The sequence below is a fragment of the Ranitomeya imitator genome, chromosome 6 (genome assembly GCF_032444005.1).
Source record: "Ranitomeya imitator isolate aRanImi1 chromosome 6, aRanImi1.pri, whole genome shotgun sequence".
NCBI lineage: Eukaryota > Metazoa > Chordata > Amphibia > Anura > Dendrobatidae > Ranitomeya > Ranitomeya imitator.
The window spans coordinates 20,228,627-20,255,351 of record NC_091287.1 but is presented as its reverse complement, the minus strand read 5'-3'; the positions used below and the strand labels follow the sequence as shown (position 1 = coordinate 20,255,351).

The window sequence follows — 26,725 nt, the reverse complement described above, 5'->3', positions numbered from 1 at the left end:
GACGTACCCCCAACATGTGTATACAGGACGTACCCCCGATATGTGTATACAGGACGTACCCCCGATATGTGTATACAGGACGTACCCCCAACATGTGTATACAGGACGTACCACCGATATGTGTATACAGGACGTACCCCCAACATGTGTATACAGGACGTACCCCCGATATGTGTATACAGGACGTACCCCCGATATGTGTATACAGGACGTACCCCCAACATGTGTATACAGGACGTACCACCGATATGTGTATACAGGACGTACCCCCGATATGTGTATACAGGACGTACCCCCGATATGTGTATACAGGACGTACCCCCAACATGTGTATACAGGACATACCCCCGATATGTGTATACAGGACGTACCCCCGACATGTGTATACAGGACGTACCCCCGATATGTGTATACAGGACGTACCCCCAACATGTGTATACAGGACGTACCACCGATATGTGTATACAGGACGTACCCCCAACATGTGTATACAGGACATACCCCCGATATGTGTATACAGGACGTACCCCCGATATGTGTATACAGGACGTACCCCCAACATGTGTATACAGGACGTACCACCGATATGTGTATACAGGACGTACCCCCGATATGTGTATACAGGACGTACCCCCGATATGTGTATACAGGACGTACCCCCGATATGTGTATACAGGACGTACCCCCGATATGTGTATACAGGACATACCCCCCGATATGTGTATACAGGACGTACCCCCGATATGTGTATACAGGACGTACCCCCGATATGTGTATACAGGACGTACCCCCGATATGTGTATACAGGACGTACCCCCGATATGTGTATACAGGACGTACCCCCGATATGTGTATACAGGACATACCCCCCAACATGTGTATACAGGACATACCCCCCGATATGTGTATACAGGACGTACCCCCAACATGTGTATACAGGACGTACCCCCCTATGTGTATACAGGACGTACCCCCGATATGTGTATACAGGACGTACCCCCGATATGTGTATACAGGACGTACCCCCGATATGTGTATACAGGACATACCCCCCAACATGTGTATACAGGACATACCCCCCGATATGTGTATACAGGACGTACCCCCGATATGTCTATACAGGACGTACCCCCGATATGTGTATAGAGTGCGGACCCCCAATACATATATTTATATATTTTTGTATCTATCTGACTATTTGTCTATTCTTTCTCTAAAAAACTATAGGGAGAAAAATACTTTATCTAAAAAACTAATTAAAGCTGCCAAAAAGGAAACAGAGAAGCACATTGCTAAGGAGAGTAAAACTAATCCCAAACTGTTCTTCAACTATATCAATAGTAAAAGAATAAAAACTGAAAATGTAGGCCCCTTAAAAAATAGTGAGGAAAGAATGGTTGTAGATGACGAGGAAAAAGCTAACATATTAAACACCTTCTTCTCCACGGTATTCACGGTGGAAAATGAAATGCTAGGTGAAATCCCAAGAAACAATGAAAACCCTATATTAAGGGTCACCAATCTAACCCAAGAAGAGGTGCGAAACCGGCTAAATAAGATTAAAATAGATAAATCTCCGGGTCCGGATGGCATACACCCACGAGTACTAAGAGAACTAAGTAATGTAATAGATAAACCATTATTTCTTATTTTTAGTGACTCTATAGCGACAGGGTTTGTTCCGCAGGACTGGCGCATAGCAAATGTGGTGCCAATATTCAAAAAGGGCTCTAAAAGTGAACCTGGAAATTATAGGCCAGTAAGTCTAACCTCTATTGTTGGTAAAATATTTGAAGGGTTTCTGAGGGATGTTATTCTGGATTATCTCAATGAGAATAACTGTTTAACTCCATATCAGCATGGGTTTATGAGAAATCGCTCCTGTCAAACCAATCTAATCAGTTTTTATGAAGAGGTAAGCTATAGGCTGGACCACGGTGAGTCATTGGACGTGGTATATCTCGATTTTTCCAAAGCGTTTGATACCGTGCCGCACAAGAGGTTGGTACACAAAATGAGAATGCTTGGTCTGGGGGAAAATGTGTGTAAATGGGTTAGTAACTGGCTTAGTGATAGAAAGCAGAGGGTGGTTATAAATGGTATAGTCTCTAACTGGGTCGCTGTGACCAGTGGGGTACCGCAGGGGTCAGTATTGGGACCTGTTCTCTTCAACATATTCATTAATGATCTGGTAGAAGGTTTACACAGTAAAATATCGATATTTGCAGATGATACAAAACTATGTAAAGCAGTTAATACAAGAGAAGATAGTATTCTGCTACAGATGGATCTGGATAAGTTGGAAACTTGGGCTGAAAGGTGGCAGATGAGGTTTAACAATGATAAATGTAAGGTTATACACATGGGAAGAAGGAATCAATATCACCATTACACACTGAACGGGAAACCACTGGGTAAATCTGACAGGGAGAAGGACTTGGGGATCCTAGTTAATGATAAACTTACCTGGAGCAGCCAGTGCCAGGCAGCAGCTGCCAAGGCAAACAGGATCATGGGGTGCATTAAAAGAGGTCTGGATACACATGATGAGAGCATTATACTGCCTCTGTACAAATCCCTAGTTAGACCGCACATGGAGTACTGTGTCCAGTTTTGGGCACCGGTGCTCAGGAAGGATATAATGGAACTAGAGAGAGTACAAAGGAGGGCAACAAAATTAATAAAGGGGATGGGAGAACTACAATACCCAGATAGATTAGCGAAATTAGGATTATTTAGTCTAGAAAAAAGACGACTGAGGGGCGATCTAATAAGGGGACAATACAAATATCTCGCTGAGGATCTGTTTATACCAAGGAAGGTGACGGGCACAAGGGGGCATTCTTTGCGTCTGGAGGAGAGAAGGTTTTTCCACCAACATAGAAGAGGATTCTTTACTGTTAGGGCAGTGAGAATCTGGAATTGCTTGCCTGAGGAGGTGGTGATGGCGAACTCAGTCGAGGGGTTCAAGAGAGGCCTGGATGTCTTCCTGGAGCAGAACAATATTGTATCATACAATTAGGTTCTGTAGAAGGACGTAGATCTGGGGATTTATTATGATGGAATATAGGCTGAACTGGATGGACAAATGTCTTTTTTCGGCCTTACTAACTATGTTACTATGTTAGGTTCAGAAATATTTGGCCAGTGAGGGAATCTTTGTGATTTCAGCTCTGCAGGCCACAGTTTTTGATGTGAAATGAAACAACTGAGATGCAATTGAAGTGGAGACTTTCGGGTTTATTGAAAGGGGTTACAAAAATATCCTGTGAAACGTGTAGGAATTGCAGACATTTTTCTACAAAGCCGCCTCATTTCAGGGGCTCAAAAGTAATTGGATAAATTCACTTTATCATAGATAAAATGTTCATGATACTTTAAAGAGAATCCTTTGCAGCAATGATGGCCTGAAGTCTGGAGGCCATGGACGTCATCATCGCTGGTGTTTTCTGGTCTGAGGCTTTCTAGCAATGACGACCTGAAGTCTGGAGGCCATGGACGTCACTGTCGCTGGTGTTTTCTGGTCTGATGCTTCGTAGCAATGACGACCTGAAGTCTGGAGGCCATGGACGTCACCATCGCTGGTGTTTTCTTGTCTGATGCTTCGTAGCAATGACGACCTGAAGTCTGGAGGCTATGGACGTCACCATCGCTGGTGTTTTCTGGTCTGAGACTTTGTAGCAATGATGACCTGAAGTCTGGAGGCCATGGACGTCACCATCGCTGATGTTTTCTGGTCTGAGACTTTGTAGCAATGACGACCTGAAGTCTGGAGGCCATGGACGTCACCATCGCTGGTGTTTTCTGGTCTGAGACTTTGTAGCAATGATGACCTGAAGTCTGGAGGCCATGGACGTCACCATCGCTGGTGTTTTCTGGTCTGAGACTTTGTAGCAATGATGACCTGAAGTCTGGAAGCCATGGACGTCACCATCACTGGTGTTTTCTGGTCTGAGGCTTTGTAGCAATGATGACCTGAAGTCTGGAAGCCATGGACGTCAGTATCGCTGGTGTTTTCTGGTCTGAGACTTTGTAGCAATGATGACCTGAAGTCTGGAAGCCATGGACGTCACCATCGCTGGTGTTTTCTGGTCTGAGGCTTTGTAGCAATGACGACCTGAAGTCAGGAGGCCATGGACGTCACCATCGCTGGTGTTTTCTGGTCTGATGCTTCGTAGCAATGACGACCTGAAGTCTGGAGGCCATGGACGTTACCATCGCTGGTGTTTTCTGGTCTGAGACTTTGTAGCAATGATGACCTGAAGTCTGGAAGCCATGGACGTCACTATCGCTGGTGTTTTCTGGTCTGAGACTTTGTAGCAATGACGACCTGAAGTCAGGAGGCCATGGACGTCACCATCACTGGTGTTTTCTGGTCTGAGGCTTTGTAGCAATGATGACCTGAAGTCTGGAGGCCATGGATGTCAACATCGCTGTGTTTCCTCCTGTGTGAAGATTTGTAGACAATGACGGCCTGAAGTCTGGAGGCCATGGATGTCACCATCGTTGTCATTTGCCGCCTTTACTGAAGTGACTTCAGTTCTCGCTTGTTTGTGGCTCTTTCTGCCTTCAGTTGTATCTTCATCCTGTGAAATGCGACTCGATGGGCTGAGATCTGGGGATGACTCGGCCATTGCAGAATATTCCTCTTATTTGCTTATACAGGATGTTTTTGGTCATTGTCCATCTGTCCTGTGAAGCGTCGTCCAACCTTGTTGCATTTGGTAGAATATGAGCCGAAAGTGTAACCCTGTACAGCCAGGATTCATCCGGCCGCTTTTGTCTTCAGTCACATCATCAATAACCACTAGTGACCCGACGCCATTGGAAGCCATGCATGCCCGCGCCATCACACCACCTCCACCATGTGTCACACAGGATGTGGTGTGCCGAGGAGCAGAAGCCGCTACAAGCCTTCTCCAGACTTCCTTCTTCCAATCATTCTAGGACAGGTTGATCTTAGTTTAGCTTTTCCATCAGGGATAAGCTGATGACAGACGCAGATCATCCCCAACTGGTATTTATGGGTCCATAAGGTGGTAAGTGATCTCCGTGAAAGTCAGTGATAGGATATATCTATATATCCTAATATATCTAATATCTAATATATATATATTTGTCTCTTCTTACTATAGGGGAAGAAAAGCTCAGGCAAGACTAAGCATAAAGTACCATATATACTCGAGTATAAGCCGACCCGAGTATAAGCCGACCCCCCTAATTTTGCCACAAAAAACTGGGAAAACTTATTGACTCGAGTATAAGCCTAGGGTGGAAATGCAGCATTTACCGGTAAATTTCAAAAATAAAAATAGATCATTCTTGCCCCATAGCTGTGCCATATAGTGCTCTGCATGTTCATTATTGCCCCATACCTGTGCCATATAGTGCTCTGCACCGTTCATATTTCCCCATAGCTCTGCCATATAGTGCTCTGCACCGTTCATATTTCATGGGGGTTCTGAAAGATCCCATGGACAAAGAGGCAGATGCTTTCCTCAAAAGTTCATGGGAGGCAGCCGGGGGAGGGTTAAAACTTGCGGTTGCCGCCGCATGCACATTCCGTTCCCTAATGGTCTGGTTATACCAATTAGAAATCCAGCTTAAAAACAAGTCATCTATGGTCTCCATATTAAACACCTTACCGGTAATGCGAGGAGCTACCGCTTTCCTAGCAGATGCCTCCGCTGATTCTATCAGACTGTCTGCTAGGTCAGCAGCTTTTTCAAACGCGGCCAGGCGAGCCCTTTGGCTTAAATGTTGGCCAGGGGATCTCGAAACCAAATCTAAGTTGTGTACAATCCCCTGTGACGGAGAATTCTTATTTGTACCCACTTTAGACGACATCTTAGAGAAGGCAGGGGATAAAAAGAAATCATTCCCCTCCCTTGGTTTTCCTTTCTACAGGAGGCTCTTTCGGAGCAAGAGGTTCTTAGGAAGGAAGCCTGGGAAAAATCAAGATAAGTGTGAAGATAGGAAAAACAAGAACAAGGGATTTATGTTCAACAAGAGCCCCACTGACAACAAAAAACCCACCCAATGAATGTTTGCCCCAGGTCGGGGGAAGACTGTCCCTCTTTCTCTCGGCATGGGAGAAAATTACCAACAGTCCATGGATTTTGGACAGAATAAAGTCAGGACTAAAGTTAGGATTTCACAAACTTCCTCGTCCCTCCTTGATGATGACATCCCTGAGATCATCAGGAGAAGAACAACTAGCATTAGAACAAGAAATTATGGGGCTAGTAGGCAAAGGGGTTCTCCTGGAAGTTCCCCCCCAAGAAAGAGGAAAAGGATATTACTCCCCTCTGATCCTGAGGAAAAAACCAGACTGGTCCTACAGGACAATTATAAACTTGAAAAGCCTAAACAAATATCTAAATGTTCAGCGGTTCAAAATGGAGACAATAAAAACATCAATAAAAATGCTGTTTCCACTTTGTTTTATGGCAGTCCTGGACCTGAAAGACGCTTACTATCACGTCCCTATCCACAAAGACCACCAAAAATTCCCCAGGATAGCAGACGTCATCATAGGGGTGACATGTCATTTCCAATTCTGAGCTCTTCCCTTCGGACTAGGCATATCTCCGCAAGTCTTTACCAAACTAGTTGCAGAGGTAATGGCTTACCTGAGGGAACAAGACACCCTGATAGTGCCATACCTCTCCCCAACATTGTGAAAGTCAGCTAGAAAGAATCATGCGCTCATTAAAAAGCCTGGGCTGGTTAGTGAACTTAACAAAATCCAGATTGTTGCCGTGCCAAATCCAGGAATATCTGGGTCTTACTTTGGACTTTGTAAGGCAGGAATGCCGCATTCCATCAGAAAAAGTGCAAAAGATGGTGGGCCTAGTGTCCAGAATGAGGGATTTCCCTTCCATAACTCTCCGCCAAGCAATGTCCCTTCTGGGGTCCATGACGGCTTGCATCCCTGCAGTCCAATGGGCTCAGCTTCATTCAAGGGACCTTCAATGGCAACTTTTGTCAGAAGAAGTCTCTCTAGAACGGAATTTAGAAGGTCGGTTCAGTTTATCTCCAAACACAATTCTCTCACTAGATTGGTGGACGTTGCAAAACAATCTTTCTCAAGGAGTCCCCTGGGTAACCCCGGTCTCAAAAGTAGGTGGGTGGGGGGCACATCTAAATGACCTATTAGCTCAAGGGACTTGGCCACCGAGCCTGGAGAAGGTATCTTCCAACACGAAGGAACTCCTGGCAGTCAAGTTTTCACTCTTAGAGTTCATAGATCCACTTCACTCCCTCCATGTCAGAGTTATGTCAGACAACAGAGTAGTGGTAGCGTACCTAAATCATCAGGGGGGTACCCGCTCTCAGAGTCTGATGGAAGTAAACAAATCAATCTTCCACATAGCCGAAGGCAATCTTCAGTCTCTGTCAGGCCTTCATTTAAAGGGGTAGACAATTACAGAGTGGATTTTCTGAGTCGTTCCCGTCTAAAACAAGGGCAATGGAATTGAACCAGGCAGTGTTCATCCAGATCTCACAAAGGTGGGGTGTACCGAGCATAGACATCTTCACGAACAACCTAAACAAAAAGGTAGGCACCTTTTGCTTCATAACACCATTAGGGAGCCCCGTATCACTAGATGCGTTTCTGACTTCTTAACACCATCAACTAGTGTATGCCTTTCCCCCAATTGCTCTAATTCCAGCAGTTCTGAGAAAGATTCGGGAGGACATAGCTCATGTAATCTTAATAGCTCCGTTCTGGCCGAAGAGGGCATGGTTTTCTTGGATGATGAGGTTGTCTATCTCCAATCCCTGGGTACTCCCGGACCTCCTAAACCTCCTCTCCCAGGGTCCAGTTCAACATCCGCAGGTTGCAAGTTTACACTTGACAGCCTGGCATTTGAGAGGGAGCTATTAGAAAATAGGGGTTTTTCTCCGGGGCTGGTATCTACCCTTCTACAAAGTAGGAAACCAATTACGACCAGACAGTATGGGAAAATATGGAAAAAATTCCTGTCATCCTCAGGCGCCAAAATAGGTGAGGGAGTCCCTCTTAATGCCGTACTAGAATTCCTACAAAAAGGGTTAGAAATTGGTCTCGCCTCAAGTACCCTAAAAGTCCATGTAGCAGCGTTGGGGGCTCTATTCAATTATGATTTGGCGGGTAATTGGTGGGTCTCACGGTTCATCAGAGCAGCCGGGAGATCAAGACCTCTTCCTGTGCGAAACACCCCTCAGTGGGATTTAAATTTAGTCCTGAAAGCCCTGACTAAACCTCCATTTGACCCATTGGCGGATGTCCCATTAAAAATGTTATCCCTCAAAACATCTTTGCTGGTCGCTCTCACTTCTGCACATAGAGTTAGCGACATACAGGCTCTATCTGCTACCCCCCTTTTTACTCAATTCCTGGATGATAGGGTTGTTCTTAAAACAGACCCAGCCTACCTCCCAAAAGTAGCATCCCAATTCCATAGGACACAAGAGATATCTCTCCCCTCATTTTGTCCTAACCCCAAAAACAAGGAGGAAGAGTCCTTAGACACATTGAATGTTAGGAGATGCCTGATGCATTACATAGAAGCCACCAGAGAGAGTAGGGAGGATGGCTCTCTTTTTGTATGCTTTCAGGGTCCCCTGAAGGGGAAGAAAGCCTCCAGGGGCACTCTGGCAAGATGGATCACGGACGCCATCAGCCTGTCATATTCATCAAGTGGGGTACCCGTCCCAGGAAATGTCAAAGCGCACTCAACAAGAGCAGTAGCAACCTCTTGGGCGGAGAAGGCCGAAGCTTAAGTCGATCAGATATGTAGAGCTGCTACCTGGTCTTCACCATCTACATTCTATAAGCGCTATAGATTGGACCTTATCTCCTCTTCGGACCTTACCTTCAGTAAAAAAGTTCTGGAAGCGGTGTTCTCTCCCTAATGTACAATCTCTGCAATTCTTTCCGTGGTGCCATCATGGGCGTCAGAGAAAAATATCGTTCTTACCGATAACAGTATTTCTCTGAGCCCATGACGGCACCCGTACATTCCCTCCCTTCACATATGGGTGTGCACATTAATATAATGTCTATGCTAAATACCTAAATAAATAGCCACGCGGTATCTCGGTTAAGACTTCAAGTAATGATGAACTTAGATTCTACTCTTTAAGCTTCCATCATGCTCTGTAAACAACTGATGCAGGAGAGAGGTACCACCTTTTTATCTGTAGGTTTCCTGTCCTTGGTGGGCGGATCCCCTCTCTCCGTGGTGCCGTCAGAGAAATACTGTTATCGGTAAGAACTATATTTTTTTTCTTTACCATGGAAAAGATTCTGGAATCATCCACCGCTGTTGTCTTCTGTGGACGTCCAGGCATTTTTGAGTTCCCAATCTCACCAGTGCCCTTTTTTTAGAGAATATACCAAACTGTTGACTTGGCCACTCCTAATATTTCTGCTATCTCTCTCTGATGGATTTCTTCTTTTTTTCAGCCTAATGATGGTCTGTTTTACTCCCACTGACAGCTACTTTGTCCACACGTTGTGAGTTTACAGCAACAGTTTTCAAATGCAAATGCCACATCTGGAATAAGCTCCAGACCTTTTACCTGCTTAATTGATGATGATTTAACGCGGAAATAATCAATGAAGCCTATTACAGAGATTTTAAAATAATTGTCAAATTATTTTTGGTCCCTATAAAAAAAGGGAGCTACATATTAAAGATGTGTAATTGCTAAACCCTTACTCCAATTAGGAAGTGAACCCCTCAGATTAAAGCTAAGAGTCTGCACTTTAAGCTCAGGTAATTTATAATTGGACCTTGAATTGACTTTGGTTATCAGCTAAAATGCCAAAACTTGTATCACTTGCATCTATTATCTATCTATCTAGCTATACAAAAAAACCTGACCAGCACCTCCTAAGTGTGAATAGGTGCAAGCTGTAGTGACTGAAAAATATGTATAAAAAAAGCACAGTCAAAATTGTCGGAACCTCTCGCTTAATGACAGAAAAACCCACATTTGTCACAGAAATAACTTGAATCAGATAAAAGTAATAATAAAAGATCTATGAAAATGAATAAATGAAAATCAAACATTGTTTTCCACCATGCTTCCACAGAATTTAAAAAAAATAAAACTCATGAAATCGGCCTGGACAGAAATGATGGTGTGAAGGATCACCTGTTCCTCCCACATCACCAATTTGTGACGTCACTACACAGGCACAGCTCTCTGACGCCCCCTCTGTCTCTCAGGTCAGTAAGGGAACTGCACCTAGAGCAAATGGCCGCCGGGGAGACTGCCCTTTTACCCACACTGGGTATTCTAAGATTCGCAATCAGAGTAAAAGGATCAGCCCAAAATTTATGATTTAATTGCCTTAAGGGCACACTAGGTAATTACAAGAAATATACAATCACAATATAGCAAGAGTTACAGTCAGAGTACCATATAACAATAATAATACAAGGCTTAAAGGTATAAAGCTGGAGGTCAGTTTACCAGGTTGAAGGTCGCTTGTGGAAGCCAGGGGGCTTTGCGCTCCACAGGTAGACATCTTAGTTGCTGGGCAGCCCCCAGAAAGCGTGTGCTTGCCCCCCTCTGACTGGCCTGCCCTCTTTCGTAGTTCCTCAGTTAGTCATCTTCTTCTGTATGTGTTTAACTCTCCCAGTGTCCCAGCTCTTAACCCTGCTGTGACCCTCCCCCTGTAGCTGGGTGGGCTTAGCAATCTCCACCCCTCTGCAACCCTGCAAGATTTATTCCAATATCTAATAAATGGGATAACTTCTCTCAGGATGATCGGATCAGTACACGGGCAGTACCAGCGCCTGTGGTTTGTTCTGCCGGTCGTACAGGGATCAAACCTGGACCCATTCGGTCCCTGTGGGAGGCTCATCTCTATATCTCGGGTTTCAGACCTCCCACGGACACGGGAGTTGCACTGTTAGATGCGCAATTTCTTTAGGGCGAGGGGAATATTTTTTATGAGCGGGTACCTCAGACGATGCGTCCATAATTCACGATTCCATGTTGGAGACGGTTCGACTGGATGGCCATAATAGATGTGTATCCTGTGGCCACTTGACATGCGTGCTTAAATTAAGCCCCCAAGCACCTCCATGTCCCCTGCTGGTGTGGCTTCCTCACTCAGGCTTTGAAATGCTATCTGCCTGCCACACTGTGCTCAGCCCATTACCATACTAATAGGAACTTTATTCATTAGAAAAGGTGGGGGCCAGGAGCACTCCTCTCTGCAGACCTGTGACGAGGAGACAAAATGGAGTCACGCCAATCTCTGTTAGTATGCCCGTCCAAGATGGCGGCTGTTCCCTCATCACAGATGGTTTCCTTAACTTAATATTTTGTTACACGACCTTTTGCGGCTATCACTGCAATGAAACGATTCCTGTAACTGTCAGTGAGACTTCTGCACCTCTCGACAGGTATTTTAGCCGCTCTTCCAGACCAAACTGCTCCAGTTGTCTCCTGTTTGAAGGTTGCCTTTTCCATGTTTCAGCTCTTTCCAAAGATGCTCAATAGGATTTAGGTCAGCGCTCATAGAAGGCCGCTTCAGAATAGTCCAATGTTTTCCTCCTAGCCAGTCTTGGGTGTTTTTAGCTGTGTGTTTTGAGTTATTATCCTGTTGCAAGACCCATGACCTGCGACTGAGACTAAGCTTTCTGACGCTGGGCAGCACATTTCTCTCTAGAATCCCTTGATAGTCTTGAGATTTCATTATACCCTGCACAGATTCTAGACACCCTGGGCCAGATGCAGCAAAGCAGCCCCAGAACATAACAGAGCCTCCTCCATGTTTCACAGTAGGAACAGTGTTCTTTTCTTGATATGCTTCATTTTTCCATCTGTGAACATAGAGCTGATGTGCCTTGCCAATAAGTTCTATTTTTGTTTCATCTGTCCATAAGATATTCTCCCAGAAGATTTGTCGCTTGTCAACATGTAGTTTGGCAAATTCCAGTCTGGCTTTTTTTTTTTTTTTTTCCAACAATGGTGTCCTCCTTAGTCGTCTCCCATGAAGTCCACTTTGGCTCATATAACGATGGATGGTGCGATCTGACACTGATGTTCCTTGAGCTTGAAGTTACCCCTAAAGCTGTTTAGAAGTTTTTCTGGGCTCTTTTATTACCATTCGTATTATCCATCTCTTTGATTTGTTATCAATGTTCCTCCTGCAGCCACGTCCAGGGAGGTCGGCTACAGTCCCATGGATCTTACATTTCTGAATAATATGTGCAGCTGTAGTCACAGGAACATCAAGCTGCTTGGAGATGTCTTATAACTTTTACCTTTAACATGTTTGTCTATAATTTTCTTTCTAATCTCCTGAGACGACTCTTTCCTTCGCTTCCTCTGGTCCATGTTGAGTGTGATACACACCATGTCAGCACACAGCACAGTGAGGATCTGTAGCCCTATATACCGGCCACTCACTGATTCCAGGATTGTAGACACCTGAGATGCTCGTTAGTGGACACACCGCGATTTAACATGTCCCTTTAGTCACATTATTTTCAGGGGCGCCATCATTTCTGTCCAGGCCGATTTCAGGAGTTTCATTTTTTTTAAATTCTGTGGAAGCATGGTTGAAAAGCAATGTCTGACTTTCATTTGTTTATTTTCATAGATCTTTTATTTATTATTACTTTTGTCAGATTCAAGTTATTTCTGTGACCATTGTGGGTTTTTCTGTCATTCAACGAGGGGTACCAACAATTTTGACCACGTGTGTATAGTACTGGAGGGCAGATATGTATCACTGAGGTTGTTCGCTTCAGTGATATGAACCTAGGAAAACGATCCAGGACACTAAGTGCTGAGATGGGTTAATCGGCCATATTTAGGGCTAGGTTGAGTGAACAGCTGTAGAGTGGGTGGGAGGCTGTTCACCATATCTCCACCCAAGGGTGCAATCCAGAGGATAAATACACAGCCTTCTGGCTCATTCAGTGTGGCGTGGGCTTGGAGGTGCAAGCTCCAGAACCATGTTTTCATGATAATGAAAGCTGAACATTTTGTTCTTTGTCCCTGAGCGGGCCCACAGCAACACAGAATGTGCCATACATTGTATATTTTTTTCACATTAGGCCAGAAAGGCCGTGTTTGTTTTGCTAATGCTGCACTGGTTTATGCAGTACCTTTAATAAACCAGTGGAAGATTTAAAGAGACAGTGTTCCTGCTTCTACCTCTATCTGCAGCCAAGAGAGCCGATCTAGCACAGTATTATCATTTATCTATTGTACAGGCTGCGGCTCCCCGGTTGGGGCAGTCATCTCTTTAATCCACGGTGTCTGTAGTGTTATGTATCGGTTACATTCCTACTACTATTTCCCATATTCTTCTCTGTACAGGGGGCTGCAGGACGTCTGCGACTTGTCGAGGTTTCGCTTACTAAAATACTTGTGGCTTAACCATAACAAGGTAATGAATTCGCAGGATTTCTGTAAGTGTTGAACAAAAGGTTTTGCAGAACCCCGGTCATTAGTCCGTGGCCGTCGACCCAAAGCCTTGCGAGCCTCCTCCTACCTGCCGCCATCTGTAGGTCATTGTGCAGTGGAAATGACCCGACAGCACAAATTTCTGGGTCAGTCCAATTACGGGGATACCAAACTTCTCCAGTTATTTTTTATTAATAAGGTGGTGAAATAAAAAAAAAATAATTAATGTCGCCATTTTCTGAGATTTGTGACTTCATTATTATTCTGACAATGGCTTGATTTTTTCAGTGGCGAGCTGAAGTTTTTACTAACACTATTACGGGTTACATATGTTTTGTTCACTTTTCCGTGCATTCTTTTTTGGGGAAGTGTGGAGACCGAAAAACCTGAATTCTGGCGTTTGGATTTCTTTTTACACTATTTATCATTTAGATTAATGCATTTTATATTTTGAGGTGTGTTTACGCACGGAGCGATACCAAATGACTTATTTTTTCGTTAATGGAATTAAAAGGGGGTGATTTAAATTTTTTATGATTTTTAAATTTTATATTAGTAATTACCGTAAGTAATTTTTATTTTTTTTTGTTATATTTTTAACTTTTCACTTTTTTAATTAGCCTCTATGAAGCCACGCTAGCAGGATTGCACGGTTTCACTGCTGATGTCAGTGATTGACGGCATCATTTAAGGGGTTCACAGCAGTGATCAGATTTTGATTTACAGAGGAAATAGTCACCAAAAATGTATATTTGCTTTTGCTGCTGCTACCTGGAATTGAGTGAATATTTTTCTCTGGGTTCCGACTTGTCAAGACCCTTGCAGACAAAACTAAAGGATTGTGGCGCATTATAACTCCATCGCCTGTTGAACTGATAAGGGGCTTCCATTGTATAGAAATGATTATCTATAATGCTCTAATCGATGGGGGTCCCAGCAGTGAGAATGGAGCGACAGTGCGCACGTCCGACCGCTGCTATGTTTATTCTCTGGGGATTCCTGGAAGAAGCTCTGGGCATTGCCACTTCATGCTCATAGGGGTTTATAGAGGCCCATTTCGCCGATCGGTGAAGGCCCCAGCAGGCAGACCCCCACCAATCTATAATTTATAACCTGGATAGGTGAAGACTTCTTTTAGGCCGCAGTCACACTGGACTGTAATAACGACGAGTGCTATGAGATAAAAAATCGCATAGCACTTGGACCAATGTTAATCTATGGGGCAGCTCCCATCATCTGTTGTTTTCTCAGCCGTTTTATAAATGCGAGAGAAATCACAGCATGCTGAGACTGTACGTGTATATCAACCGAGAATCGCCAATGAAAGTCTATGGGTGCGAGAAAAACTCGCACACCACACGGACCATCAGGGTGACTTGTGAGAAATACGCAGCAGTGTCCTATAGAAAAGCCGTCACTTCAGTGCGGTGTACAGTAAAATCACACGGACCGGTTAGAACAGAACAGATAAAATTAATGTCTACACATAGTAGTATATATATATATATATATATATACACTCCCTGACAGAAGTTATGTCGCTTATCCATGTTATGTAAATAAAAGCTTATAACCTGACGTTAAATTCATCCATTGGTTGTATAAATTATTCTTTTGAAAGCTGAAACCCTCCGAAATGTGGCTTAGGTTAAGAAAATAAATTGGCATCAATGCAGAAATATTGATCAGTTAATGGACACAGAATGGTCAGATTTTGGCAATATATACCGGCTATTCTGCTATCTAACTCTGTATGAATTATAGATATATATATACTAGATGGTGGCCCGATTCTAACACATCGGGTATTCTAGAATACGTATGACAGAACTTGTTCAGTAAACGTAGCATATAACAGCCCACGTAGCATATAGCACAGCCACGTAGTATATAACACAGCCACATAGTATATAACAGACAATTATATATATATATATATAGATATGTGTGTACTGTATATACAGTATGTTTTTCCTAATATTTCAGCCCATGAATCCATTATATGTCCATTTTCCAAGCCGGCGAGAAAATCTCGCCATACGGATCACTGTTCATGAACATTTCTGCGTTTCTCGGCCATAAAAAAAGGACCAATTTTTTTATACGTTGTGTGTGACGCCGACCTTAAATCCATTTTGCGTACGTGCATTTCATCAGAAGTTTTCATCTTTATTTCAGATATCAAAGGTGAACTTTCTTGGCAGTAATTTCCGACTGACGGAGTTATATCTGAACAGCAATGAACTCTGTGACATTACAGGTGCGAATCCACAGGAGCCATCCCCAAATACTGATACTGGATGTACCCCAGGATCAGTAACGTAATGTATGTACACAGTGACTGCACCAGCAGAGTAGCGAGTGCAGCTCTGGAGTATAATACAGGATGTACCCCAGGATCAGTAATGTAATGCATGTACACAGTGACTGCACCAGCAGAATAGCGAGTGCAGCTCTGGAGTATAATACAGGATGTAACTCAGGATCAGTAATGTAATGTATGTACACAGTGACTGCACCAGCAGAATAGTGAGTGCAGCTCTGGGGTATAATACAGGATATAACTCAGGATCAGTAATGTAATGTATGTACACAGTGACTGCACCAGCAGAATAGTGAGTGCAGCTCTGGGGCATAATACAGGATGTAACTCAGGATCAGTAATGTAATGTATGTACTCAGTGACTGCACCAGCAGAATAGTGAGTGCAGCTCTGGAGTATAATACAGGATGTAACTCAGGATCAGTAATGTAATGTATGTACTCAGTGACTGCACCAGCAGAATAGTGAGTGCAGCTCTGGAGTATAATACTGGATGTACCCCAGGATCAGTAATGTAATGTATGTACACAGTGACTGCACCAGCAGAATAGTGAGTGCAGCTCTGGAGTATAATACAGGATGTAACTCAGGATCAGTAATGTAATGTATGTACTCAGTGACTGCACCAGCAGAATAGTGAGTGCAGCTCTGGGGTATAATACAGGATGTAACTCAGGATCAGTAATGTAATGTATGTACACAGTGACTGCACCAGCAGAATAGTGAGTGCAGCTCTGGGATATAATACAGGATGTAACTCAGGATCAGTAATGTAATGTATGTACTCAGTGACTGCACCAGCAGAATAGTGAGTGCAGCTCTGGAGTATAATACAGGAGGTAACTCAGGATCAGTAATGTAATGTATGTACTCAGTGACTGCACCAGCAGAATAGTGAGTGCAGCTCTGGGGTATAATACAGGATGTAACTCAGGATCAGTAATGTAATGTATGTACACAGTGACTGCACCAGCAGAATAGTGAGTGCAGCTCTGGGATATAATACAGGATGTAACTCAGGATCAGTAATGTAATGTATGTACTCAGTGACTGCACCAGCAGAATAGTGAGTGCAGCTCTGGAGTATAATACATGATGTAACTCAGGATCAGTAATGTAATGTATGTACACAGTGACTGGACCAGCAGAATAGTGAGTGCAGCTCTGGGGTATAATACAGGATGTAACTCAGGATCAGTAATGTAATGTATGTACACAGTGACTGCACCAGCAGAATAGTGACTGCAGCTCTGGAGTATAATACAGGAGGTAACTCAGGATCAGTAATGTAATATATGTACACAGTGACTGCACCAGCAGAATAGAGAGTGCAGCTCTAGAGGATAATACAGGATGTAACTCAGGATCAGTAATGTAATGTATGTACACAGTGACTGCACCAGCAGAATAGAGAGTGCAGCTCTAGAGGATAATACAGGATGTAACTCAGGATCAGTAATGTAATGTATGTACTCAGTGACTGCACCAGCAGAATAGTGAGTGCAGCTCTGGGGTATAATACAGGATGTAACTCAGGATCAGTAATGTAATGTATGTACACAGTGACTGCACCAGCAGAATAGTGAGTGCAGCTCTGGGATATAATACAGGATGTAACTCAGGATCAGTAATGTAATGTATGTACTCAGTGACTGACCAGCAGAATAGTGAGTACAGCTCTGGAGTATAATACAGGAGGTAACTCAGGATCAGTAATGTAATGCATGTACACAGTGACTGCACCAGCAGAATAGTGAGTGCAGCTCTGGGGTATAATACAGGATGTAACTCAGGATCAGTAATGTAATGTATGTACACAGTGACTGCACCAGCAGAATAGTGACTGCAGCTCTGGAGTATAATACAGGAGGTAACTCAGGATCAGTAATGTAATATATGTACACAGTGACTGCACCAGCAGAATAGAGAGTGCAGCTCTAGAGGATAATACAGGATGTAACTCAGGATCAGTAATGTAATGTATGTACACAGTGACTGCACCAGCAGAATAGTGAGTGCAGCTCTGGGGTATAATACAGGATGTAACTCAGGATCAGTAATGTATGTACACAGTGACTGCACCAGCAGAATAGTGAGTGCAGCTCTGGGGTATAATACAGGATGTAACTCAGGATCAGTAATGTAATGTATGTACACAGTGACTGCACCAGCAGAATAGTGAGTACAGCTCTGGAGTATAATACAGGATGTAACTCAGGATCAGTAATGTATGTACACAGTGACTGCACCAGCAGAATAGTGAGTGCAGCTCTGGGGTATAATACAGGATGTAACTCAGGATCAGTAATGTAATGTATGTACACAGTGACTGCACCAGCAGAATAGTGAGTGCAGCTCTGGAGTATAATACAGGTTGTAACTCAGGATCAGTAATGTAATGTATGCACACAGTGACTGCACCAGCAGAATAGTGAGTGCAGCTCTGGGGTATAATACAGGATGTAACTCAGGATCAGTAATGTAATGTATGTACACAGTGACTGCACCAGCAGAATAGTGAGTGCAGCTCTGGGGTATAATACAGGATGTAACTCAGGATCAGTAATGTATGTACACAGTGACTGCACCAGCAGAATAGTGAGTGCAGCTCTGGGGTATAATACAGGATGTAACTCAGGATCAGTAATGTAATGTATGTACACAGTGACTGCACCAGCAGAATAGTGAGTACAGCTCTGGAGTATAATACAGGATGTAACTCAGGATCAGTAATGTATGTACACAGTGACTGCACCAGCAGAATAGTGAGTGCAGCTCTGGGGTATAATACAGGATGTAACTCAGGATCAGTAATGTAATGTATGTACACAGTGACTGCACCAGCAGAATAGTGAGTGCAGCTCTGGAGTATAATACAGGTTGTAACTCAGGATCAGTAATGTAATGTATGTATACAGTGACTGCACCAGCAGAATAGCGAGTACAGCTCTGGGGTATAATACAGGATGTAACTCAGGATCAGTAATGTAATGTATGTACACAGGGACTGCACCAGCAGAATAGTGAGTGCAGCTCTGGGGTATAATACAGGATGTAACTCAGGATCAGTAATGTATGTACACAGTGACTGCACCAGCAGAATAGTGAGTGCAGCTCTGGGGTATAATACAGGATGTAACTCAGGATCAGTAATGTAATGTATGTACACAGTGACTGCACCAGCAGAATAGTGAGTGCAGCTCTGGGGTATAATACAGGATGTAACTCAGGATCAGTAATTTAATGTATGTACACAGTGACTGCACCAGCAGAATAGTGAGTGCAGCTCTGGAGTATAATACAGGATGTAACTCAGGATCAGTAATGTATGTACACAGTGACTGCACCAGCAGAATAGTGAGTGCAGCTCTGGGGTATAATACAGGATGTAACTCAGGATCAGTAATTTAATGTATGTACACAGTGACTGGACCAGCAGAATAGTGAGTGCAGCTCTGGAGTATAATACGGGATGTGAAGGTATACCGGTAATTCTGTAATAAATGTGTATTTTGCAGCGTCAGCTTCATTTTCTGTGGTTCTGATTCCCTTTGATACATTTGTGAAGCCTTTTCCGTTGACCTGTAATCGCGCTCTTATGGTCACACATTTGCGGCGTCTCTGCCATATGGCGGACACTTTGCTATGTTGGATGTGAGAGCACAGATACTGACAGCGGCTGCAGATGATCGGGGTGCGTGTGGCAGCGTGTACAGAAGTGATTCATTGCGGGTTGGGGGATTATCCTCCTTTCAGCTCCACTTTCATTCATCGTCTGTGGATTTCCCTTTGATTTCTTGCACTTTCTATTTGGGGGGACCAGAGGGGGTATCTGGGGTGGGGTGGGGTGAGATCAGCGGTGTCTTGTCCTGTGACCACATTGTGCAGCCTGGGCAGACTAACATTTGTCTGGGTTACTGCAGCACAGAGTATTTCAGGTGATGAGTGTCCAGATTATGGGGAAAGTAGCAGACTTATGTTTTCTTAGTGGAAGGTTTGGGTTCTTGCAACAGCACAGAGTATTTCAGCAGAAGAGTGTGCATATTTTGGGGGAGATCGCCGATTGGAAGTTATTTGTGGCAAGTAGCAGGGTACCCCAACAGCACAGAGTATTTCAGGAGAGGAGCGTGATGATCAGGTTGGAGCACAGCTGTGGAATGAACAAAGTATTTAGCAGCACAGAGTGTTTCAGGAGAGGACTGTGCTCATCTTGAAGGCCATAGACCAATAGTTACCTAGTGGAAGAATCAAAGTGACCAGCTGCGCAGAGTATTTAAGTGTAATGATGGTGGAGGAGACAGTGAAAGCAACAAGGTCCCACAGCAGCACAGAGTATTTCAGGGGAGCAAAAGGTCACAGATTGGGAGGTAAATAGTTTAAGGACCAAGTTTCTCAGCAGCACAGAGTATTTTAGCAGATGAATATGTGTTAGCTCACAGTTACATAGTATGACATAGTGTAGAAGCAGCATCCTTTGGTAGCGCAGAGTATTTCAGGAGAGCACTGTGTTTATCCTGGGGAAGAACACAGACAAGACCTCCCCCCATGATCAGCACAGGGCTCCTCAGTAGCACAGAGTATTTCAGGAGAGCAGAGCTTCTGATGCCAGAGGAGGTCTGACAGTGTATAGTGGAAGGAGCAAGTAACCCCAGTAGCACAGAGTATTTCAGGAGAGCAGCATGCCGATCCTGTGGAGGGAGGAGGTTCTCCTTGGTCGCCATCTAGATGTCACCATTGTCAGTAATGTCTCCATCTTCCTCCATTTCAGGGTCTCTGAAGCATTTATCCTCGCTGCAGACCCTGATGTTACACGACAACCACCTGACAGATCTGAAGGGCACAGTGAAGGAGCTGAGAGGAATGACAGATCTCCGCGTCCTGAGTAATCACCGTCCACATGAGGACGCTCTGCAGCCGGGGGTCATCTGATAGATTGTATAAGTAACAGCGGGCGCCATTCATTCTGCAAAAGGGTGCAGCGTACACCCTGCAGCTCACTCAGAGCTGCTTACTCTCTCTGCAGCTCACTCTCCGCGGCTCACTCCCCGCAGCTCACTCTCCGCGGCTCACTCCCCACAGCTCACTCTCCGCGGCTCAGACCCCGCAGCTCACTCTCCGCAGCTCACTCTCCGCAGCTCACTCCCCGCAGCTCACTCCCCGCAGCTCACTCCCCGCAGCTCACTCTCCGCAGCTCACTCCCCGCAGCTCACTCCCCGCAGCTCATCCCACGCAGCTCACTCTCCGCAGCTCACTCTCAGCAGCTCATCCCACGCAGCTCACTTTCCGCAGCTCACTCCCCACAGCTCACTCCCCGCAGCTCATCCCACGCAGCTCTCTCCGCAGCTCTGACCATGCAGCTCACTCTCCGCAGCTCACTCCCCGCAGCTCACTCCCCGCAGCTCACTCCCTGCAACTCAGTTTCCGCAGCTCACTCTCCGCAGCTCACTCCCCGCAGCTCACTCCCCGCAGCTCACTCCCCGCAGCTCATCCCACGCAGCTCACTTTCCACAGCTCACCCTGCGCAGCTCATCCCACGCAGCTCACTCTCCGCAGCTCTGACCCTGCAGCTCACTCTCCGCAGCTCACTCCCCGCAGCTCACTTCCCTGGTGGTCCAAAGTAGAGGAGAGATTAAAGCCATCCTCCCTGGTGGTCCAAAGTACTGGCGGGATTAATGTCATCCTCCCTTGTGGTCCAAAGTAGTGGAGGGATTAACGCCATCGTCCCTGGTGGTCCAAAGTAGTGGAGGGATTAATGTCATCCTCCCTGGTGGTCCAAAGTAGTGGAGGGATTAAAGCCATCCTCCCTGGTAGTGGAGGGATTAACGCCATCCTCCCTGGTGGTCCACAGTAGTGGAGGGATTAATGCCATCCTACCTGGTGGTCCAGAGTAGTGGAGAGGTTAATGCCATCTTCTTAGGTGGTCCAGCCTGTGACGGGATTTATACCAGCCTCCCTGTTGATCGGTGTATTGTAGCGGATGGATTAATGCTAACATCCCTGGTGGTCTAGGGTTGTGAAGGGTTTAATGGCAGCTTTATTGGTGGTTATGGCAGTAAAGAGCTTAAACTCATCTTTTCTGGTTGTCTAATGTGGTTGAGGGATTAACCAGGTTTCCTGGTGGTCTGGGGAACTGGACACATTAATACCATGTTTCCTGGTGGTCTAGAGCAGTGAATCGATTAATATCAGCTTCACTGGTGGTCCAGGGTAGTAAAGTCAATGCTAAGTTTCTTGGACGTTTAGGGCCATGGAATGAGTAATGCCCATTTCCCTGGTGGTCTAGGGGTGTGTGTGTCTTAATTCCAATATTCTTGGTGGTGTAGGGTGGAGGAGCGATTAATGCCAATGTGGCGGTGTAGGACGAGCAGAGGATGGATTCGCTTCTGTTCACACTCTCTGTGCAGACATGATATGCAGTGAGTAGTGACACGGGGGCAGCACTAGGCGCAGGGTTAGGGTGACGGAGCTGCGATGTTCGGGGCTTTGGGTGACAGTATATAGACGGTGAGTTTGCCTCCATCTTGTGTCTCTGTCTCGCCCTTTGTAGATCTATTTCATAACCCGCTGGGACAAGACCCCTGTTACCGCCGCACCGTCATCCACCACCTTCCTCCGGTGCAGCTGCTGGATCGTGAGTGTAAGCGCCTCCACATCTGGTTCTCATTCCCGCCGCACTGTCTAAATGGAGGCAGATCCGCGGCCACAGGTCACAAATCTCCTGCAACCGATAGAGTGCAGCCACAAATTACCGCAGGATTTGTGGAATCAGAAAATCTGCACAATCCCAGATGGCTGCTCAGCGTCGTGTAATCTCACACGTCTGTACGAGACAAGACAACGGGACCGGCCCAACATGGGGGTATCCCGATATGGGGGGATAGTTATATACAGTGGACCTGTCCTGAGAACTACACTAAGGGATTAAAGTATTGAGCGATTCTTGTATGAGAGGAAAAGGGGGCCGAGCCCGTGTCTGACCGGGAGTGCAGAGGAAAACGGGGCAGAGCCCGTGTCTGACCGGGAGTGCAGAGTAAAAGGGGGCCGAGCCCGTGTCTGACCGAGAGTGCAGAAGAAAAGGGGGCCGAGCACGTGTCTGACCGGGAGTGCAGAGGAAAAGGGGGCCGAGCACGTGTCTGACCGGGAGTGCAGAGGAAAAGGGGGCCGAGCCCGTGTCTGACCGGGAGTGCAGAGGAAAAGGGGGCCGAGCCCGTGCCTGACCGGGAGTGCAGAGGAAAAGGGGTCCGAGCCCGTGTCTGACCGGGAGTGCAGAGGAAAAGGCCGAGCCCGTGTCTGACCGGGAGTGCAGAGGAAAAGGGGGCCGAGCCCGTGTCTGACCGGGAGTGCAGAGGAAAACGGGGCCGAGCCTGTGTCTGACCGGGAGTGCAGAGGAAAAGGGGGCCGAGCCCGTGTCTGACCGGGAGTGCAGAGGAAAAGGGGGCCGAGCCCGTGTCTGACCGGGAGTGCAGAGGAAAACGGGGCAGAGCCCGTGTCTGACCGGGAGTGCAAAGGAAAAGGGGGCCGAGCCCATGTCTGACCGGGAGTGCAGAGGAAAAGGGGTCCGAGCCCGTGTCTGACCGGGAGTGCAGAGGAAAAGGGGGCCTAGCCTGTGTCTGACCGGGAGTGCAGAGGAAAAGGGGGCCGAGCCCGTGTCTGACCGGGAGTGCAGAGGAAAAGGGGGCCGAGCCCGTGTCTGACCGGGAGTGCAGAGGAAAAGGGGGCCTAGCCTGTGTCTGACCGGGAGTGCAGAGGAAAAGGGGGCAGAGCCCGCGTCTGACCGGGAGTGCAGAGGAAAAGGGGGCCGAGCCCGTGTCTGACCGGGAGTGCAGAGGAAAAGGGGGCCGAGCCCGTGTCTGACCGGGAGTGCAGAGGAAAACGGGGCAGAGCCCGTGTCTGACCGGGAGTGCAAAGGAAAAGGGGGCCGAGCCCATGTCTGACCGGGAGTGCAGAGGAAAAGGGGTCCGAGCCCGTGTCTGACCGGAAGTGCAGAGGAAAAGGGGGCCTAGCCTGTGTCTGACCGGGAGTGCAGAGGAAAAGGGGGCCGAGCCCGTGTCTGACCGGGAATGCAGAGGAAAAGGGGGCCGAGCCCGTGTCTGACCGGGAGTGCAGAGGAAAAGGGGGCCGAGCCCGTGTCTGACCGGGAGTGCAGAGGAAAAGGGGGCCGAGCCCTTGTCTGACCGGGAGTGCAGAGGAAAAGGGGGCCGAGCCCGTGTCTGACCGGGAGTGCAGAGGAAAAGGGGGCCGAGCCCGTGTCTGACCGGGAGTGCAGAGGAAAAGGGGGCCGAGCCCGTGTCTGACTGAGACCGCATAGGAAAAGGGGGCCGAGCCCGTGTCTGACCGGGAGCGCACAGGTAAAGGGGGCCAAGCCCAGATGAGACCGGGAGCGCACAGGTAAAGGGGGCCAAGCCCGTGTCTGACCGGGAGCACACAGGTAAAGGGGCCGTACCCGGGTCTGACCGGGAGTGCCCAGGTAAAGGTGGCCGTACCCGGGTCTGACCGGGAGTGACCAGGTAAAGGGGGCCGTACCTGGGTCTGACCGGGAGCGCACAGGTAAAGGGGGCCAAGCCCAGATGTGACCGGGAGCGCACAGGTAAAGGGGGCCAAGCCCGTGTCTGACCGGGAGCACACAGGTAAAGGGGGCCAAGCCCAGATGTGACCGGGAGCGCACAGGTAAAGGGGGCCGAGCACGTGTCTGACCGGGAGTGCAGAGGAAAAGGGGGCCGAGCCCGTGTCTGACCGGGAGTGCAGAGGAAAAGGGGGCCGAGCCCGTGCCTGACCGGGAGTGCAGAGGAAAAGGGGGCCGAGCCCGTGTCTGACCGGGAGTGCAGAGGAAAAGGGGGCCGAGCCCGTGTCTGACCGGGAGTGCAGAGGAAAACGGGGCCGAGCCCGTGTCTGACCGGGAGTGCAAAGGAAAAGGGGGTCGAGCCCATGTCTGACCGGGAGTGCAGAGGAAAAGGGGTCCGAGCCCGTGTCTGACCGGGAGTGCAGAGGAAAAGGGGGCCTAGCCTGTGTCTGACCGGGAGTGCAGAGGAAAAGGGGGCCGAGCCCGTGTCTGACCGGGAATGCAGAGGAAAAGGGGGCCGAGCCCGTGTCTGACCGGGAGTGCAGAGGAAAAGGGGGCCGAGCCCGTGTCTGACCGGGAGTGCAGAGGAAAAGGGGGCCGAGCCCTTGTCTGACCGGGAGTGCAGAGGAAAAGGGGGCCGAGCCCGTGTCTGAGGGGGAGTGCAGAGGAAAAGGGGGCCGAGCCCGTGTCTGACCGGGAGTGCAGAGGAAAAGGGGGCCGAGCCCGTGTCTGACCGGGAGTGCAGAGGAAAAGGGGGCCGAGCCCGTGTCTGACTGAGACCGCATAGGAAAAGGGGGCCGAGCCCGTGTCTGACCGGGAGCGCACAGGTAAAGGGGGCCAAGCCCAGATGAGACCGGGAGCGCACAGGTAAAGGGGGCCAAGCCCGTGTCTGACCGGGAGCACACAGGTAAAGGGGCCGTACCCGGGTCTGACCGGGAGTGCCCAGGTAAAGGTGGCCGTACCCGGGTCTGACCGGGAGTGACCAGGTAAAGGGGGCCGTACCTGGGTCTGACCGGGAGCGCACAGGTAAAGGGGGCCAAGCCCAGATGTGACCGGGAGCGCACAGGTAAAGGGGGCCAAGCCCGTGTCTGACCGGGAGCACACAGGTAAAGGGGCCGTACCCGGGTCTGACCGGGAGTGCCCAGGTAAAGGTGGCCGTACCCGGGTCTGACCGGGAGTGACCAGGTAAAGGGGGCCGTACCTGGGTCTGACCGGGAGCGCACAGGTAAAGGGGGCCAAGCCCAGATGTGACCGGGAGCGCACAGGTAAAGGGGGCCGAGCACGTGTCTGACCGGGAGTGCAGAGGAAAAGGGGGCCGAGCCCGTGTCTGACCGGGAGTGCAGAGGAAAAGGGGGCCGAGCCCGTGCCTGACCGGGAGTGCAGAGGAAAAGGGGGCCGAGCCCGCGTCTGACCGGGAGTGCAGAGGAAAAGGCCGAGCCCGTGTCTGACCGGGAGTGCAGAGGAAAAGTGGGCCGAGCCCATGTCTGACCGGGAGTGCAGAGGAAAACGGGGCAGAGCCTGTGTCTGACCAGGAGTGCAGAGGAAAATGGGGCCGAGCCTGCGTCTGACCGGGAGTGCAGAGGAAAAGGGGGCCGAGCCCGTGTCTGACCGGGAGTGCAGAGGAAAACGGGGCAGAGCCCGTGTCTGACCGGGAGTGCAGAGGAAAACGGGGCAGAGCCCGTGTCTGACCGGGAGTGCAAAGGAAAAGGGGGCTGAGCCCATATCTGACCGGGAGTGCAGAGGAAAAGGGGTCCGAGCCCGTGTCTGACCGGGAGTGCAGAGGAAAAGTGGGCCTAGCCTGTGTCTGACCGGGAGTGCAGAGGAAAAGGGGGCCGAGCCCGTGTCTGACCGGGAATGCAGAGGAAAAGGGGGCCGAGCCCGTGTCTGACCGGGAGTGCAGAGGAAAAGGGGGCCGAGCCCGTGTCTGACCGGGAGTGCAGAGGAAAAGGGGGCCGAGCCCGTGTCTGACCGGGAGTGCAGAGGAAAAGGGGGCCGAGCCCGTGTCTGACTGAGACCGCATAGGAAAAGGGGGCCGAGCCCGTGTCTGACCGGGAGCGCACAGGTAAAGGGGGCCAAGCCCAGATGAGACCGGGAGCGCACAGGTAAAGGGGGCCAAGCCCGTGTCTGACCGGGAGCACACAGGTAAAGGGGCCGTACCCGGGTCTGACCGGGAGTGCCCAGGTAAAGGTGGCCGTACCCGGGTCTGACCGGGAGTGACCAGGTAAAGGGGGCCGTACCTGGGTCTGACCGGGAGCGCACAGGTAAAGGGGGCCAAGCCCAGATGTGACCGGGAGCGCACAGGTAAAGGGGGCCGAGCACGTGTCTGACCGGGAGTGCAGAGGAAAAGGGGGCCGAGCCCGTGTCTGACCGGGAGTGCAGAGGAAAAGGGGTCCGAGCCCGTGTCTGACCGGGAGTGC

At 48.1% G+C, this 26,725-nt stretch overlaps 1 protein-coding gene across 4 annotated transcripts in view; it reads left to right on the top strand.

Annotated features, from left to right (window-relative positions):
* LRRC72 (leucine rich repeat containing 72) overlaps positions 1-26,725 on the top strand; it is a 66,532-nt gene that overhangs the window by 4,741 nt on the left and 35,066 nt on the right. For 3 of the 4 annotated variants that reach the window (XR_011313931.1, XM_069729301.1, XM_069729300.1), the window contains exons 3-6: positions 13,339-13,408; positions 15,604-15,685; positions 20,517-20,630; positions 22,296-22,385. Coding sequence is in view for 3 of the 4 variants with exons in the window: in XM_069729301.1 (XP_069585402.1) it covers positions 13,339-13,408; positions 15,604-15,685; positions 20,517-20,630; positions 22,296-22,385 (356 nt within the window). In the remaining variant the exon portion in view is untranslated. The remainder of the gene's footprint in view (positions 1-13,338; positions 13,409-15,603; positions 15,686-20,516; positions 20,631-22,295; positions 22,386-26,725) is intronic. The other variant, XM_069729302.1, reaches the window with a different exon arrangement.